The sequence below is a fragment of the Balaenoptera borealis genome (genome assembly GCF_965194805.1).
Source record: "Balaenoptera borealis genome assembly, chromosome: 6".
NCBI lineage: Eukaryota > Metazoa > Chordata > Mammalia > Artiodactyla > Balaenopteridae > Balaenoptera > Balaenoptera borealis.
The window spans coordinates 55,509,666-55,529,149 of record NC_138863.1 but is presented as its reverse complement, the minus strand read 5'-3'; the positions used below and the strand labels follow the sequence as shown (position 1 = coordinate 55,529,149).

General features: G+C 37.4%; 1 protein-coding gene across 1 annotated transcript in view; it reads right to left on the bottom strand.

The window, feature by feature from the left end:
• PDE11A (phosphodiesterase 11A) overlaps positions 1-19,484 on the bottom strand; it is a 423,005-nt gene that overhangs the window by 366,495 nt on the left and 37,026 nt on the right. Inside the window, exon 2 of the mRNA XM_082395677.1 lies at positions 2,081-2,239. Coding sequence (XP_082251803.1) covers positions 2,081-2,239 — 159 coding nt within the window. The remainder of the gene's footprint in view (positions 1-2,080; positions 2,240-19,484) is intronic.

The window sequence follows — 19,484 nt, the reverse complement described above, 5'->3', positions numbered from 1 at the left end:
ACCCAGAGCAGGCTGCTTGTCTCTAGCCGAGCTGGAGCTCAGTCCCAGCTCTCGTACTCAGTACAGCTAAGCATTGATGCTGTTCAAGACAGGGACAAAGCTCTGCGCATACCTTCCTTTTAAACCGTCCAGAGCTCATGAAGCCCTATATCGTAAGTATAAATCCAATGAGAAAAGTCCAGAAAACAAATCTAACATAAATGGAATCATAGATGAAAATTAAATATATAATGGGATCCTCTTAAATGAAGGAGACAGAGTGAAGGCAGGACTAATATCTGTGTATAAACTCAATGGTTTGGGAGATGTTGTGGGCATGTGGCTGTTATGTTTGGAAAGACTAAGCTCAAATCCTTCTATCTAAGTCCTTATAAGAGGCACATAATTATAGGACTCTGTCATCTTCGGTACAAAATGCACAAAATAAAATTTTTGTTCTATCTGTACATCCCATGGAAACATTTGCATAGTGAATGAGGTAGACTACATTTTATACGTTCCTAAACAGCCTCACCTTCTCACCTGGCTGTCTTAGGGAAGCCTACACTTTCTTCAGAGATCATATCAAAGCCTCTTCAGATTCTTCAAGTAAGACTCATCCTCCCTTTCCTAGGCCCTCACAACATGTCCTAGAACATCTTACTGCTGACCTTGCCTTCTTCCTTGTGCAGTTCCCGCATGGCATAGCACATCTGGGATTTATCTTTGTCTCTTATGGCCCCAACACAAGTGCCTTGAACACTGTAGTTGATTATTGAATTGGTAAGACCTTGCCTGAGGTCCTATCATGCTCTAAGAGTTTATAAACATTTTCTGGGATCTGGGTTGTTCAAATTTGACTACAGAAATGACCTCAATAAAGGACTCTCTTCACACTTAAAAAATCTTGTCTCCTTATAATCATATTTTATGTTGACCTTTTATACCATTAATTTAATGCATTAGTAATCAGCACTGGCAAATAGTAACCTCACAGCCAGAAGGTTAAATTATAAAGTGTCTTTTATAATCAAGTAAGAGTATGGCAGTCATCAAACTTAAACAAACTAACCTGAGATTTGCTTTTACCACAAATCTTATAAATATTCCACCAGATTCTATTCAATATGAAGGTAAGAGATTCAAAGCCAGAACTTCAGGTCTTTGAAGGTCTCTCTTTAAAATGAGCTGGTGAATAAAATGCTGGTGAGAGAACTCAAAATTTCAGAGCAAAAAGTACATCACTCTACCAAGGCCAACTGCTCTTCATGGACACAAATATGTTCTTTTTATTAGCAATTTGGAATAACAATTAAAAACATTCATTTTATTGAGATTTTTATATAAAAACTGAGAAAACAATTCTTCACAGTAGTTATGAAAATATAAGAGAAAGTGCTGAGCTTCTGAAACACAGTAATCTTCCTATCTCCCCTATCTTTCCCTGGGCCATGTGTGGTAGTGCTGTGATCCTCAATTAAAAAGCTTATTTATAAGGAAGGTAAAGACTAGGGAATAGGGGCTTCCCTGGTGGCGCAGTGGTTGAAAATCTGCCTGCCAATGCAGGGGACACGGGTTCGAGCCCTGGTCTGGGAAGATCCCACATGCCGCGGAGCAACTGGGCCCGTGAGCCACAATTACTGAGCCTGCGCGTCTGGAGCCTGTGCTCCGCAACAAGAAAGGCCGCAATAGTGAGAGGCCCGCGCACAGCAATGAAGAGTGGCCCCCGCTCGCCGCAACTAGAGAAAGCCCTCGTACAGAAACGAAGACCCAACACAGCCATAAATAAATAAATTAATTAATTAAAAAATGGTCCACATCAAAAAAATCTTAAAAAAAAAAGACTAGGGAATAACAAGAATACTACTAAGGCTTGCAATGAAAAGTAAGCTAAGAAGAAGAAGTAATTATTTTCAATTATACCACATTCTACAAAATAGCAAAAAACTCCCATTACATTTCGTGTAATATGAGAAAAAGCTCTTTGATCCATGAATGGGCTAATCCAACAGCTATTCACATAATTCCTGTCCTTTTCAGGGAGAATAGCAATCAATGATCAAGAAGGAAAGTACAAGTCACAAAAAGCATGAAATCTTACTTTTTCATCATCTTCAGTAAATGGAGCACCTTCAGGAATCTTATTTATCGCTTGGGCCACACCGATAATCTCACCATCACTGCTTCGGATAGGCATGCACAGTAATGATTTTGTCTTGTATCCAGTTAGCTTGTCAATTTCATCATTGAATCTTCGATCCTAAAAATAAGACAGAGAGGGCATCATTAACTGCATTTGCATTGTTGTCAGGGAGAAGGAGAGAGAATGTTTCTGTGTGTGATACCTTATCACTGGGAACTTCACCTCACGGATTTTTAATAACAAGAACAGATTTGATTTCATGTTGAATTCACCAAAGGAACATAAATGAAAATAAATCACCACCATAGTTTTTAACCATGGTAAATGAAGAGAGAAACTTTAAACCCCACTACAACAATATATCAAAATTGGGGAAGGGGCAAGTGTTTTTAATAGAACTTCACACTGTGCTATTTATTAAAATATGTTATTTCACATAGACAACTGGCTATGAAGTATCATATAAGAAATATATATTAAGCATTATGAAAAAGTATGCAGAAAAAGCAATGTTTCCTTGGTCAAAATGATCCTGTGAAAAAAATATAACTTATGAGCCCATAGTGATACTTTTTAAATATTTTTAAAAATGTTTTTAATGTGGTGGGTAGGGAGGAGGTAAAAGGCTTCTTTATAGAATGTCAGCTAAAAAATGTAGAAGGACTGATAAAATTATATAATATCTATTTTGCAACTATGGATACAATAATGGATACAAGCAAGGATCAATAGATGCCAATACCATTGGATGAAAAATTGTTATTCAACAGGGTATTCACTTAGTCTCAAAGTGCCTCATTAAATTCAAAGAGAAAAAGATGTCTTTATCATTATCTGGTAGACATCATATTAAACAAGTAATCAAACTTAGCATCACCATTAATGAGACAAAACAGCACCATGCACGCCTCCTGATGTGATGCAATGAAAAGGACACAACGTCATCAAGAATGTGGAATGTTCTTGTCAAAGAGCTGAATCTGATCATTCAGGAAAAGAAAATTAAGAAAAATGCAGATAATTGCTCATTCTATCAGAAGCCTGACCTGCACTTTTCAAAAATGTCAGTATCATGAGAGATGAAATAAATTAAAAATAAAAATAAAGCCATGGGAGCTGTGCTGGCTTAAAGAAGACTGAAGAGACCTGAAACCTAAATGAAATGAGAGATCCTTCATTGAAAATTGTTATGCAATTTGGGAGGAAGACAATTAGAGAAAGTTGAACAAGGACTTTACATTAGATAATATCATTGTATCAATATAAATTTTCTTGGGTGTGATAGTGGTATTGTAATTATGTAGGAGAATGTTATTTTTAGGATATACATGCTAGAGTATGTTGAGGTGAAATGTCATACTACCTTCAACTTACTTTCAAATGGAAAGAAAGAGAAAGAAAAGGAAGGAAGGAAGGAAGGGAGGAAGAAAGAAAGAAAGAAAGAGAAGGACTTCCCTGGTGGTCCAGTAGTTAAGGCTCTGTGCTTCCGCTGCAGGGGGCACGGTTTTGATCCCTGGTTGGGGAACTAAGATCCCGCATGCCGAGTGGGCCAAAAAAAAAAAAAAGAAGAAGAAAGGAAAGGAAGGGAAGGGAAGGGAGAAAAAAGAAGGAAGAAAGGAGAGTGAGAGAGAGAGAAAAGACTGGCTCCTAAAAGGGTAATAGGGACTAAAAACATTCCAAGGAAGAAGATAAACTGGATCCAGGCTCACTGTTTCAAGCCAGGGGCTGAAGTGAGGCTTCTCCCAATGCTCTTGATATTTCCTTGTTAAAAGAGGCTTAAAAATCAAAAACAAAGCACTGCTGTCGACCACCATCGAGAGCTATGAATTTTATCTGACTGAGGGCCTAGGAAGGCCGGCTGCAGACAAGGTGATAACTTCAAGACCAAACAGTGCTGGGCTTCTATGACCTCTGTGATATCCCCAATATCAAAAGACCTCTGTGATATCCCCAATATCAAAAGACCTCTGTGAGATCCCCAATATCAAAAGAACAGGAACCCTCTTTGTAATAAGGCCTGATTCTGGTCTGGCGCCTATGGAGGCCATTCTAAACCCTTAGTTAGGGAGAGGGGAGCCCTCAGGAGAGAGGGGAATCAAAACCCAGACAAAACCAAATCTCCTGCTCAAGATGAGCCTGCAACTAAACTTTCAGAAAAACACTAATTTGTATTACTTTTTTTTTCACTCACTGAGGAACCATTATGTGTCAGGCTGTGAGCTAGGAGATACAGCAGGAAACAAAAGAGGCATCATCCCTGCCTTCAATGAACTTGAAATTCAGTAGGTGAGGCAGATGACATATAAATGTATAATCATATATTGTGCTAAGTGATACTGAAGAAAAGACAAGGTGCCACGAGAGAGACTCAAAAGAAGGAACCTATTTTTATGGGGATCAAGGAAGTTCTCTCTGAAGACAGGACAAGTAAGCTGTGACATGAGTCACGAGTAATAATTTGCCAGTCAAATAATGGTGGGAAAAACGTTCCAGGAACCTGGAACAATGCACACGTGAAGGTCCTGAAGCAAGAAAAAGCTTAGTAATTTCCAAAAACTCAAAGGTCAAAGGCAAGAGCACGGGAAGCCAAAGGGAAAATGGAAGAGGAAGGCAGGGGCCAGATGGTACCAAGTCTTACAGGACCAGACAGGAGTTATATTATTCCTAAATGCAATGGAAAATCACTGAAGATCTTGAAGCAGAAGGATGCTATGATTCATTATGCAGCACTTAGCATTCTCTGAAATCATCATCTTAGTTTATTTGTTCTCCCACCACTGGTATATAAGATCTGAGAGAGCAAAGCTTTTATTTCTCATTTACTACTTCATACTGGCTTACTAGAGGTGTTCCACAACGCTTTTCCTGAGTAATAGGTGTTTTTTTTTTAAAGACTGTGTTGTAATTATGCAAAATATTAGAAAGTTGAAAAGGTCCTAAGGCCCCACATTTCACTCCATGGCATATATTTAGAGATACTATTGTACATGTACAGAAGAGATATGCACAAATGTTTACTGCAACATCAACTATGAAAAGAAAAAAAACTGGAAATCACTTGAATATTCGTCAATAGAAGGATAAACAAATTATGATGTCTTGTTTTGATATACTATACAATTTAAAGGAATAAGCTAAAGCTACTTGTATTAACATGAACAAACATCAAAAACATGTTAAATGAAACAAGCTGCAATCTGATACCATGTATATAATACCACCAAAATTTAAAAACAATACTAAATATTATGTATGGATTCATACATGTAGCAACAGTATAACGCATGCATGGGAATAATAAAGTCTAAATTGATATAAGTGGTTACCGCCAGGGAGGAAGGGAGGAAATAGCATGAGGGAGAGGTAGAGGGAGGCTTCAACTCTAACAACACAATTTTCCTTCTTTAAAAAAAAAACTGTGAAGCAAATGTAGTACAATGCTAAAATTCTATAAACTTTGATGGTCTTTTCTGGTCTAAAGGTTTGAAATATTTTATAATAAAAAGTTTAAGAACTTTGTGGAAGATGATATAGGGTTGGAATAGGAGAAACCAGTAAGGAAATTTCAGTGGTCCAGGTTTGGCAAGAAGATGGTCTGGGTTAAAAGAAATGCAATGGAGCTAAGGAAAAATAGATGGATATGTTGAGTCTACAGTACTTCCTAATGAATTGGTTGGTGATGGGGGTCTAGAGAAAGAAGAATGAATCTCAGGTTTTAATTTGAGAAACTATATAGATGGAAGTGCCATTTACTGGAATGGGGAAGTTTGAGATGAAGGTGAAAGTCTACATATAAAGAAAGTCAAGAAGGTTGATAAATCAGTGAGGTATATCCTGCAACCTAAAATCAGTGGTTCTCCACCCTGGCTGCATGTGAGAATTACCTGAGAAGGTTTTCAAAGTACCAGTGCCTGGGCTTCACCCCATCCCAAATTGAATCAATCAATATGAAGCACTGGTTTTTAATTGATTTTAAATGCTCATAGCTGATTCTCACATGAGAACAATTGCCCAAAATGATAAAGGGCTTAGTCACTAGTAAGATCAATAAAGTTCACTGATAAGAAAAGCCTTAAAATGGGAAGGAACAAAGAGAGTGGAATGTATTCTGGTGGTTACATATCATTGGTGTGGACCATGTGAGACGACTTGAAAATCCACTCTGGAATAGGCAAGTCTTTCTGCTTTTACCTTTGTGATAGTCTGTATCTCTGGAGAAGGGCGTCATCCACCGAAGTCCAACTCTGAGTAAATCAACCACCAAGACTGTGGGGTATTCATTGCCAAAATATCCAAAGCCACATGACAACAATAGACACGGAGGTGCTTCATCATGACCAGGGGGAACAAAAATATAGTAAACCCTCCTCACCATCTCTCCAACTCTCTACACTCACCTGATAAACTTGTAACTTGAGGAGAAAAAGATAATTATGTTGATATATGTGGTAAGTGTTAATCTTCCAATTTAAAAGCTGGGAAGATAAATTTATTTTATTAAGTCTTAATGTTTTTTTAAAAATAATGCATCATAAAACATACTTTGTCCATGTCTTCATTACACTATTTATGGGATTATTCTCACAAATTAACTCAAAACTTGATATAATCCATCTAATGAGAGGTCAGAAGAGCTGATACAACTGCATACTTTCCAATTATATTAATCTCTAGATTAATTTTCCAATTTAAGAAAATGAAGAAAGTTGAGTCCAAAATTGAGGTATAAATTAATCATAGGAGATGAAGAAAACTAAGGAAATAATTAGATAAAGGAACATATTACTCTGATGTTACAGAGAGAGGGAAAGTTTGAAAATGGAAGATAGCAAAAAATAGATTTTGCTAGCCAAGCAATGACCACAAATGAGTGTAGTAGTAAAGGAAACATAGGGCATTGTGGAACACACAGTCTGAGGGAGGGGGGCGGCGGGGGGGGAATCGCCCAAGGAAAGTGAAATTTTTAAGCTGACAGCCAAAGGATTGGTTTCCCAGGAAGAGGGAATAGTATTCAAAATTCAGAGGCAATAGGTAGCTGGTGAATTTGAGGAACTGAAAAAAGTTGAAGATGGTTCTCAAGGGAAGAGTCAGAGATGGAACAAAAAAGACCAGCTGGAAGCTGAAGAAGGGGTGCTTAGCGACCAGGTTTTGAATTGTAAATTTACCATAGAGGAAGAGGGAGTCACTAGAGGGTTTTAAGAAGGTAGGTGGGAGTAATATGGATGACTCTTCATTTTAGAAAGAGTTATTATGGCTTACATGTAAAGAATGAATGGGAGGTAAGAAGTCTAGGTGAGAGATAAACCATCTCTGGACTGGGATGGTGGCTATTGGTGGTAGGGGTGATGGGAAAGGACTGAGTTGAAAGATATTTAGGAGGTAGAATCAATAGGACTTGCTGATTAATTTGATGTATGGTTGCTAATGCTAGAGAAGTAAAAAATAGCTGCATATAGCCAGTGCAGGTACCTGGGTGAGTGGTAGATTCCCTGAGTGAGGAACACAGGGAGGGGACAGCTTCTGAGGGGGAAATAGGAGTTCCCTTGTGGATGTTTTGAGGTTTAGTTAACTATGGGCCATCCACACGGTGGTACTGCCCCCAAAGTAGTTTGAGATATAGGTAGGTAGGTAGGTAGATAGATAGATAGATAGATAGGTGTTTTAATTTCAGGAAAAGGAAGGCAAGGAAGAGACTAATTAGATAAGAATGAGGGATTCTGCTCAATAACTTCACTTGAGGTCTTCACCACACTCACCAGCAAAGCTTCACAGAAGGCCAGGTATGGAGGAGACAGGAGCAAAGAGAAGGTAGAAACATTGGGCCTATTTACTGCTGGAGATGGAAACTTGAGTAGGAAACTAACAAACGCCTCTAGGTCTATAATGAAATATCACATGGAGAATGGTGTCCAATTTTTATTCATCTCCCTTAGGACAAAAAAAAAAAGAAATGATCTACAACAGGAGAGATTTCTAATAAATTAAAGTAAGGGTTTCTTTAATAAGGTTGTTAAAATCTGGAATGAGTTTCTTATGAATGTGGCAGACTCTTTTTTGCTTCGAGTATTTTTATGTCATAATATTTTTCGTATCACAGATACTTTAAGTGTAACTGTTCTTGAGAAGTGCAGGGATCTTCTCAGTGCTTTTGTGTAGACCTACTTTTTGCATGTGACACTCAGCTATGATTTTTAATATTTAAAAAGATAAAGTCGTAAGGCCAAAAGCAATTTTGACTTTTTAGCAATGGAACTGACCTGTGCCCGCTACAGAGAGAACAGTAAGTGCATGTACTTCTGACCCAGGACCTTGCAATTGCAGCCTCCTCTGCACATTCCTGAGTTGAATACAATGCCACAGAACACACCCAGAAAGCGGGTCCCACCTGCAAAGTCCGCTAAGGCTGCAGAAAGAACCAACTTCTGAAGTCTGAGCTTGCAGGTCCTTGAAAAAAGAGCTATGTTCACTGCACTCAAGAATCCCAGCCAGCCCCAGGGAGACATATTTTTGAGGCACATAAGAAGCCTCAAAGCAAAAGGGAATCTATCCGCTCTTCTTTTCACTTTCTCAGAGAAGCCACTCAAGGCTCCCTAAAGCAGGAGCCAGAGCTAAGAATCTTATTCAGACTCATAGCAAGGATGGGTCACATAAGATATCTTTTACCCTCTCTGTGTTTAAGGTTTCTCTCCCCAACACTTTATAGTAAAATTATCCAGTGCTCGTGATTAAGCCAAGAACTAGTCTTGACCACCATTTAACCTATAAGGGTGATTGTTTTAACCACAATCTCAACTCTACCTTGGGTCCTTCAGAGCCAAGATTATCAAACTCTTCAAGTCTGAGAACATCCACGTGATGAGAATTATGTTTTTAGAACATATGGATGAGAAAACATGTAAATGCAAAAAGCTCCTCTTAACTCCATGAAATGTTTAATGAATTTGTATCTGAGTTATTGTGTCCATAAATTATAGACGAAAAGTAATACAAGATGTGTGTATATATGGTAATTCTTCAGTCTACAAACACTGTTAGGTATTCATAAGAATAGAGCAGTGGTTGGCAACTGTTCCTAACATTGGAATTACTTGAGGAGCTTTAGGTAACTACTGATGCCCTAGCCCCATTCTGACCGATTAGATCATAATCGGTGGGAGGAGGGGTTGTGCAGGGGATCTGACTTCTAACTGTTGGTCCGGGTTAAGAACCACTGAATCAAAGGTCCCTTAATAAATCCAAGGCCTCCAGAGGTCTGAGGGGTCTTGTAAACCAAGACCCCTCAGAGCCCTCTAAAGCTCTTGCTTTAGAGCTTTCAGAACAAGATTGTTGGTTAGCTTTTGTTTTGTTTCAGTTTGTTAAGTTTTCCATCCCCTTTCCTCATAGGCTTAATACACTGGGCCTGCATACCTTACCCAGAACCCTCCTATCCTCCCCCCAACAAAGAAAGGTTTGGAGACCAAGTTCAGTCCCGCATTTCATCTACATCCTCTTTCAAATGCCTTATGGAGCTGCAATGTAGAGAAGCTAATGGAAATATAAAATAGAAAATGAATATGCTATTGAAACTCAAACCAAAGGATTGCCCACTGTCTGAAGCTTAAAAGAAAATTGCTTTTATTGGTACATCAATTAGTAACACTCATTTAATTCCAATTCATAAAAGCATCTCCTTACATTTATGACTGATCATAAACATCACTTATTTTCCAAAAACTGCTTGGAAAGCTAAGCTCTCAAAAATTTTGATTAGTCTTTAATCATTTGAAATGTACTATTCTGGTTTTCTCCATACAAAGAAGCATAACTAATTGTTCTGAACTGATGGAAGGCTTGAGAATATACTGCACAAAAACAAAGACACAGCATATGGTAAGTAGATAGCTAACGCTTTGGGCATCCTAATTTGATACTTGCTGAGAAAAAGTGCAAAATTATCATGGTTGTTCCTAATATGTATTCACAGAATGTCACTGCTCAACAGCGAACAAAAATCTTGTCTCTGAATTCTTTCACAAAGAAACGTGTAGAGCTTTAAACAGTATAAAATATTACCAAAAAGTATGTATGTTTTTGAAGCGTCACTCTTATATGGACCTGAAGTGGTGTGGTAGGTGGTGGAGCAGTTTATAAATATGTACAGGTCACCTCTATTTGGTAAATGCTTAATGGGCACACTTCCAATTAAGTCTTCCAAGCTGAATTAGTGGTTAACAGACACCATAAAAGAATTTAATATGAGGTTTAGAAAGAGCCATTGTTATTACCAAGTTACTTTGTTATTGGTCATTGTTATTACCAAGTCACTGTTCTTTAGGTGCATTTCTAAAGTAAACTTGGTTTGCTGATCTTATTTCTTTGTTCTGCCTTTCTTAGTTGGCACTTTTCTTTGGTCCTGTCTTATTGTTGTCATCATGACTATTATTATTTATCTTTCTTATGAGAAATACAAATATATCTCAAGGCATAAGACACAGGAAAATGGAAGAACCACAGCACAGGTGAAACCAAAGTTGGTGAGGTGGTATGAAAGAAAATGTGAAATCTTAAACTTCTTTAATACGTAGCACAGATATCTACTAAGGATATATTGTAAGTGTGCAGATAAATTGTATGTAGAGTTAAAATTCAACTCCATGTTCTATAAGATTTATTGTGTATAATTAAAATGTCTGAGCCAAAGACCAGTATATGAAGAGACAGCCATAGGAAGAGTCAGCTGGCCAGAAGCACCTTTCTTCCTGTCACAGTGGAGCCATCTAAGAAATTTGGGGAATCAGGGAGATGAGGCTACAGGTGGAACCAAGAAGGCCATGAAGTCTGTAAATATGGACAAGGGATTGTCAACATGGAGTTGTGAGTCAAAGCCAAACAGTCAGGAACCAGGGAATATAGGGAAAGCCAAGGTCAAAAGAGTGATGCATGAAAAGCCAGATCTGAATCAGGGGTACAGCTTAACAGAGACACACCAGAGATTTGGTCTCATTTATTTGTTAAAACCTAACAAGGATCAATATATTGCAAATCCTCATAACACATGAGCTCAAAATGGGAAAGTTGCCCTCAAGTTGCAACTTCAGTAACCTGATGCTGACTTCTCTGCTTAACACATTTCACCTTTCAAAGAAAGAGATGATAAGGAAAGAGATGATAAGGAGATGATAAGGAGTGGCCATTTATATATATTGTTCCATTTAAAGCCAATAAAAGTTTAATTGATGTTTAATGTTGGTTTAGAAAATTTTAAGGTGTTCTAAATCACAGTAGCTTTTTCAGGTTAAAACCATTTTATGATATTGCCAAAATAATGACAGGAAACATACTTATTAAACTGTTAAAGTTTTTTTTTTATGGCTATGAAGATCTGAGTTGTTTTCCCAAGATTTGCTCTTTAGTAAGTTGTACTTTTCAGGCAAAGCAAAGCAGGGCTGTGCCAATTCAGGCTTGTAAGCAGTCATTTCCACTGGGGCATCAGAGTCTTGCTGGGCTGAATCTGCTTCTTGTTGGTTCAATATTTACTATGAAGAAGAGCTTGAAGTATAGAACTTGAAGTTATTTTAAATACTAAGTCATTTTACGTTTCCATTTTATTAACGGGATGTTGCAATCAGTTGTAAACTAATAAACTTATAAAGTGATTGGCACAAAGACTCTTTGAACAAAAACTGCACAGTTAAGTACAAAAAGTAATTTGGAGACCTAAAGTTTTTGCTATAGTCATAACAATGGCTTTTACATTGAAAGACTAATAGGAACTCTACATATATTAATTCTTTTATAAAACCTGACTTAGATCAGTGTACTCTCCATTTTATTGCCTTACCAGAATCAGTCCTGTTGGGTTGGTAGTAGATTTTTTTATATACCCAGATTTGATTTAAAAGTAAACTCTAGTTATTAAGCACTTTTAAAAAGAAATCCAGAAGCACATTTTTTCTGCACAAACCAATTACAAAGTTCAAAAGTGTTTCTTATGCTTTGAGACTCAGTTTTTAACTTTGTAAACCACATCTGAGAGACTTGGCACTTCTGCATTATTGTGTTTAATTTCCTTTTTTAAAAGAAAAAAAAAAGTAAAAAAAAAAAAAACAAAAAAAACCCAAAAACCTAACAAGGATCATAGAAAGAGATCAGATTTGTGGTTACCAGAGGCAGGGCATGGGGGCAGGGGGAATTGGATGAAGGTAGTCAAAAGGCACAAACTTCCAGTTATCAGACAAGTAAGTACTAGGGATATAATGTACAACATCATATAATGAACACTGTGTGTGTCATATTTGAAAGTTGTTAAGAGAGGAAATCTTAAGACTTCTCATCACAAGGGAAATTTTTTTTTCTATTTCTTTAGTTTTGTATCTATACAAGATGATGGATGTTCACTAAACTTATTGTGGTAATCATTTTATGATGTATTTCAGTCAAATCATTATGCTGTACACCTTAAACTTATACAGTGCTGTATGTCAATGAAATCTGGATAAAACTGAAAGGAAAATTAAATAAAAGCTCTGGGTTTAAAAAAAAACACAACAAGGACCAACTCCAACAAAAAGCCTGTTTTACTCTTCCCACTGTGACCAATTGGGACAACCTGAAAAGTTGGCCCCCAAATGAAACTAATTGGTAAACAGCTGTATCAATCAGATTCTGACTTTCCCACATTTACGGCAAATACAGTAATTTCTAGTATCAAAGTGTATAAGTTATATTTTAATACATATGTTATTTAGGTTGTACTATTAATATGTGGAAGTTACTGTTTTTGTTTGACAGAAGTTTAATGTTAAAAAGTAATTTTAGACTTCTCCTCAGACAATTGGTGAAAAAAGTGGCCTACACCATTCAGAGTCACATTATTGCTGTTGAAATAGAAGCCCAGAGAGAGCCGTGTGGCTGAGAGGGTCTTGGTGCTCTGGCGGGGTGTCAGGTCTGTGCCTCTGAGATGGGAGAACCAAGTTCAGGACACTGGTCGACCAAAGACCTCCTGGCTCCAAGTAATATCAAATGGCGAAAGCTCTCCCAGAGATAACCATCTCAATGCTAAGACCGAGCTCCATTCAATGACCAGCAAACTACAGTGCTGGACACCCTATGCCAAACAACTAGCAAGACAGGAACACATCACCACCCATTAGCAGAGAGGCTGCGTAAAATCATAATAAGGTCACAGACACCCCAAAACACACTACCAGAAACAATCTTGCCCACCAGAAACACAAGATCAAGCCTCATCCACCAGAACACAGGCACCAGTTCCCTCCACCAGGAAACCTACACAACCCACTGAACCAACGGTAGCCACTGGGGGCAAACACCAAAAACAACAGGAACTATGAACCTGCAGTCTGCGAAAAGGAGACTCCAAACACAGTAAGTTAAGCAAAGTGAGAAGACAGAGAAACACACAGCAGACGAAGGAGTAAGGTAAAAACCCACCAGAGCAAACAAATGAGGAGGAAATAGGAAGTCTACCTGAAAAAGAATTCAGAGTAATGACAGTAAAGAGGATCCAAAACCTTGGAAATAGAATGGAGAAAATACAAGGAACGTTTAACAGGGACCTAGAAGAACCAAAGAGCAAACAAACAGTGATGAACACCACAATAAATGAAATTTAAAATTCTCTAGAAGGAATCAAGAGCAGAAAAACTGAGGCAGAAGAACAGATAAGTGACCTGGAAGATGAAAGAGTGGACATAACTACCACAGAGCAGAATAAAGAAAAAAGAATGAAAACAATTGAGGACAGTCTCAGAGACCTCTGGGACAACATTAAATGCACCAACATTCAAATTATAGGGGTCCCAGAAACGAAGAGAAAACGAAAGGGACTGAGAGAACATCTGAAGAGATTATAGTTAAAAACTTCCCTAATATGGGAAAGGAAATAGTCAATCAAGTCCTGGAAGCACAGAGAGTCCCATACAGGATAAATCCAAGGAGAAACATGCCAAGACACATATTAATCAAACTATCAAAAGTTAAATACAAAGACAAAATATTAAAAGCAACAAGGGAAAAACAACAAATAACATACAAGGGAATCCACATAAGGTTAACAGCTGATCTTTCAGCAGAAACTCTGCAAGCCAGAAGGGAGTGGCAGGACATATTGAAAGTGATGAAAGGGAAAAACCTACAACCAGGATTACTCTACCAAGCAAGAATCTCATTCAGATTTGACGGAGAAATTAAAACCTTTACAGAGAAGCAAAAGCTAAGAGAATTCAGCACCACCAAACCAGCTTTACAACAAATGCTAAAGGAACTTCTCTAGGCAGGAAACTCAAGAGAAGGAAAAGACCTACAATAACAAACCCAAAACAATTAAGAAAATGGTAATAGGAACATACATATTGATAATTACCTTAAATGTAAATGGATTAAATGCTCCAACCAAAAGACACAGACTGGCTGAATGGATACAAAAACAAGACCCATATATATGCTGTCTACAAGAGACCCACTTCAGACCTAGGGACACATACAGACTGAAAGTGAGGGGATGGAAAAAGATATTCCATGCAAATGGAAATCAAAAGAAAGCTGGAGTAGCAATACTCATATCAGACAATATAGACTTTAAAATAAAGACTATTAAAAGAGACAAAGAAGGACACTACATAATGATCAAGGGATCAATCCAAGAAGAGGATATAACAATTGTAAATATATATGCACCCAACATAGGAGCACCTCAATACATAAGGCAAATGCTAACAGCCATAAAAGGGGAAAATTGACAGTAACACAATCAGAGTAGGGGACTTTAACACCCCACTTTCACCAATGGACAGTCATGCAAAATGAAAATAAATAAGGAAACACAAGCTTTAAATGACACACTAAACAAGATGGACTTAATTGATATGTATAGGACATTCCATCCAAAAACAACAGAATACACTTTCTTCTCAGGTGCTCATGGAACATTCTCCAGGATAGATCATATCTTGGGTCACAAATCAAGCCTTGGTAAATTTTAGAAAATTGAAATCGTATCAAGTACTTTTTCTGGCCACAACGCTGTGAGACTAGATATCAATTACAGGAAAAAACCTAAAAAATACAAACACATGGAGCCTAACAATATGCTACTAAATAACTAAGAGATCACTGAAGAAATCCAAGAGGAAATCAAAAAATACCTAGAAACAAATGACAAAGAAAACACGATGACCCAAAATGTATGGGATGCAACAAAAGCAGTTCTAAGAGGGAAGTTTATAGCAATATAATCCTACCTTAAGACACAATAAAAATCTCAAACAAACAAACTTTACACCTAAAGCAATTAGAGAAACAGGAACAAAAAAACCCAAAGTTAGCAAAAGGAAAGAAATCATAAACATCAGATCAGAAATAAATGAAAAAGAAATGAAGGAAACAGTAGCAAAGATCAATAAAACTAAAACCTGGTTCTTTGCGAAGAGAAACAAAATTGAAAAACTATTAACCAGACTCATCAAGAAAAAAAGGGAGAATACTCAGAAAAATAGAATTAGAAATGAAAAAGGAGAAGTAACAACTGACACTGCAGAAATACAAAAGATCATGAGAGATTACTACAAGCAACTATATGCCAATAAAATGGACAACCTGGAAGAAATGGACAAATTCTTAGAAAAGCACAACCTTCAGAGACTGAACCAGGAAGTAATAGAAAATATAAACATACCAATCACAAGCACTGAAATTGAGACTGTGATTAAAGTCTTCCAACAAACAAAAGTCCAGGACCAGATGGCTTCACAGGTGAATTCTATCAAATATTTAGAGAAGAGCTAACACCTATCCTGCTCAAACTCTTCCAAAATATAGCAGAGGGAGGAACACCCCAAACTCATTCTATGAGGCGACCATCACCCTGATACCAAAACCAGACAAAGATGTCACAAAGAAAGAAAACTACAGGCCAATATCACTGATGAACATAGATGCAAAAATGCTCAACAAAATACTAGGAAACAGAATCCAACATTAAAAGGATCATACACCATGATCAAGTGGGGTTTGTCCCAGGAATGCAAGAATTCTTCAATATATGCAAATCTATCAATGTGATACACCATATTAACAAATTGATGGAGAAAAACCATATGATCATCTCAATAGATGCAGAAAAAGCTTTCAACAAAATTCAACACCCATTTATGGTAAAAACTCTCCAGAAAGTAGGCATAGTGAGAACCTACCTCAACATAATAAAGGCCATATATGACAAACCCACAGCCAACATCATTCTCAATGGCGAAACACTGAAACAATTTCCTCTAAGATCAGGAAGAAGACAAGTTTGTCCACTCTCACCACTGTTATTCAACATAGTTTTGGAAGTTTTAGCCACAGCAATTAGAGAAGAAAAAGAAATAAACGGCATCCAAATTGAAAAAGAAGAAGTAAAACTGTCACTGTTTGCAGATGACATGATACTATACACAGAGAATCCTAAAGATGCTACCAGAAAACTACTAAAGCTAATCAATGAGTTTAGTAAAGTAGCAGGATACAAAGTTAATGCACAGAAGTCTCTTGCATTCCTATACACTAATGATGAAAAATCTGGAAGAGAAATTAAGGAAACACTTCCATTTACCATTGCAACACAAAGAATACCTAGGAATAAACCTACCTAGGGAGACAAAAGACCTGTATGCAGAAAACTATAAGACACTGATGAAAGAAATTAAAGATGATCCAAACAGATGGAGAGATATACTATGTTCTTGGATTGGAAGACTCAACATTGTGAAAATGACTCTACTACCCAAAGCAATCTACAGATTCAATTTAATACCTATCAAACTACCAATGGCATTTTTCACAGAACTAGAACAAAGAACTTCACAGTTTGTATGGAAACACAAAAGACTCCGAAGAGCCACAGCAATCTTGAGAAGGAATAACAGAGCTGGAGGAATCAGACTCCCTGACTTCCAACTATACTACAAAGCTACAGTAATCAAGACAGTATGGTACTGGCACAAAAACAGAAATATAGATCAATGGAACAGGAGAGAAAGGCCAGAGCTAAACCCACACACATATGGTCACCTTATCTTTGATAAAGGAGGCAGGAATATACAATGGAGAAAAGACAGACTCTTCAATAAGTGGTGCTGGCAAAACTGGACAGCTCCATGTAAAAGAATGATCCCTAACACCATACACAAAAATAAACTCAAAATGGATTAAAGACCTAAATGTAAGGCCAGACACTATAAAACTCTTAGAGGAAAACATAGGCAGAACACTCTATGACTTAAATCACAGCAAGATCCTTTTTGACCCACCTCCTAGAGAAATGGAAATAAAAACAAAAATAAACAAATGGGACCTAATGAAACTTAAAAGCTTTTGCACAGCAAAGGAAACCATAAACAAGACGAAAAGACAACCTTCAGAATGGGAGAAAATATTTGCAAATGAAGCAACTGACAAAGGATTAATCTCCAAAATATACAGGCAGCTCATGCAGCTCAATATCAAAAAAACAAACAACCCAATCCAAAAATGGGCAGAAGACGTAAATAGACATTTCTCCAAATAAGATATACAGATTGCCAACAAACACATGAAAGGATGCTCAACATCACTAATCATTAGAGAAATGCGAATCAAAACTACAATGAGGTATCACCTCACAGCAGTCAGAATGGCCATCATCAAAAAATCTACAAACAATAAATGCTGGAGAGGGTGTGGAGAAAAGGGAACCCTCTTGCACTGCTGGTGGGAACATAAATTGATGCAGGCACTGTGGAGAACAGTACGGAGGTTTCTTAAAAAAACTAAAAATAGAACTACCATACGACCCAGCAATCCCACTACTGGGCATATACCCTGAGAAACCATAATTCAAAAAGAGTCATGTACCACAATGTTCATTGCAGCTCTATTTACAATAGCCAGGACATGGAAACAACCTAAGTGTCCATCGACAGATGAATGGATAAAGAAGATGTGGCACATATATACAATGGAATATTACTCAGCCATAAAAAGAAACGAAATTGAGTTATTTGTAGTGAGGTGGATGGACCTAGAGTGTGTCATACAGAGTGAAGTAAGTCAGAAAGAGAAAAACAAATACAGTGTGGTAACACATATATATGGAATCTAAAAAAAAAAAAAAAAATCGTTCTGAAGAACGTAGGGGCAGGACAGGAATAAAGATGCAGATGTAGAGAATGGACTTGAGGACATGGGGATGAGGAAGGGTAAGCTGGGACGAAGTGAGAGAGTGGCATGGACTTATATACAGTACCAAATGTAAAACAGATAGTTAGTGGGAAGCAGCCGCATAGCACAGGGAAATCAGCTCGGTGCTTTGTGACCACCTAGAGGGGTGGGATAGGGAGGGTGGGAGGGAGACGCAAGAGGGAGGAGATATGGGGATATATGTATATGTATAGCTGATTCACTTTGTTATAAAGCAGAAACTGACACACCACTGTTCAGCAATTATACTCCAATGAAGACGTTAAAAAAAAAAGTAGTTTTAAAGTTTGCTTTAAAAGTTCTAAAAATTCTAAAACCTTTTAAAACATATTTTCAAATGTTTTTAAAAACATTTTGAATCATTCTTTCTTGCGAGAATATGATGATAAAAGTACACGATTACTTGATATTAAAATATATCTTAGGGACTTCCATAGTGGCACAGTGGTTAGGAGTCCACCTGCCAATGCAGGGGACACAGGTTCGAGCCCTGGTCCGGGAGGATCCCACATGCTGCGGGGCAACTGGGCCCATTCACCACAACTACTGAGCCTGCGCTTTGTTGCCCGTGGGCCACAACTACTGAGCCCACATGCCACAACTACTGAAGCCCACACACCTAAAACCCATGCTCCAGAACAAGAGAAGCCACCGCCATGAGAAGCCCATGCAATGCAACAAAGAGTAGCTCCCACTTGCCGCAACTAGAGAAAGCTCGTGTGCAGCAACGGAGACCCAGCACAGCCAAAAACGAATAAATAAATTTATTAAAAAAAAAAAGTATATATATATGTATATCTTAAAGCTACAATAAATTAAAACTATGTGATACTGGTTCAAAAAATAGAAAAATTGATGAGAGTATAATGCCAAATATATATGTGTATATATACATATGTATATATGTGTGTGAATAAATGTATTTAATCGTAAGAGTGTCATTTCAAATCAGTCAGAAAATAATAAATTATTCAATTAGTTACATATTTGGGAAAAGTAAGATTCTTTCCTCACATTATACATCAAAACTAATTTCAAGCAGAATTTGAAGATAAATATACTCATCTCTTGATGAATTACAAAAGTGGAACAGATCACTCAAACCCTGCCAAGACACATTTCTTATTTTAACATGAAATACTAG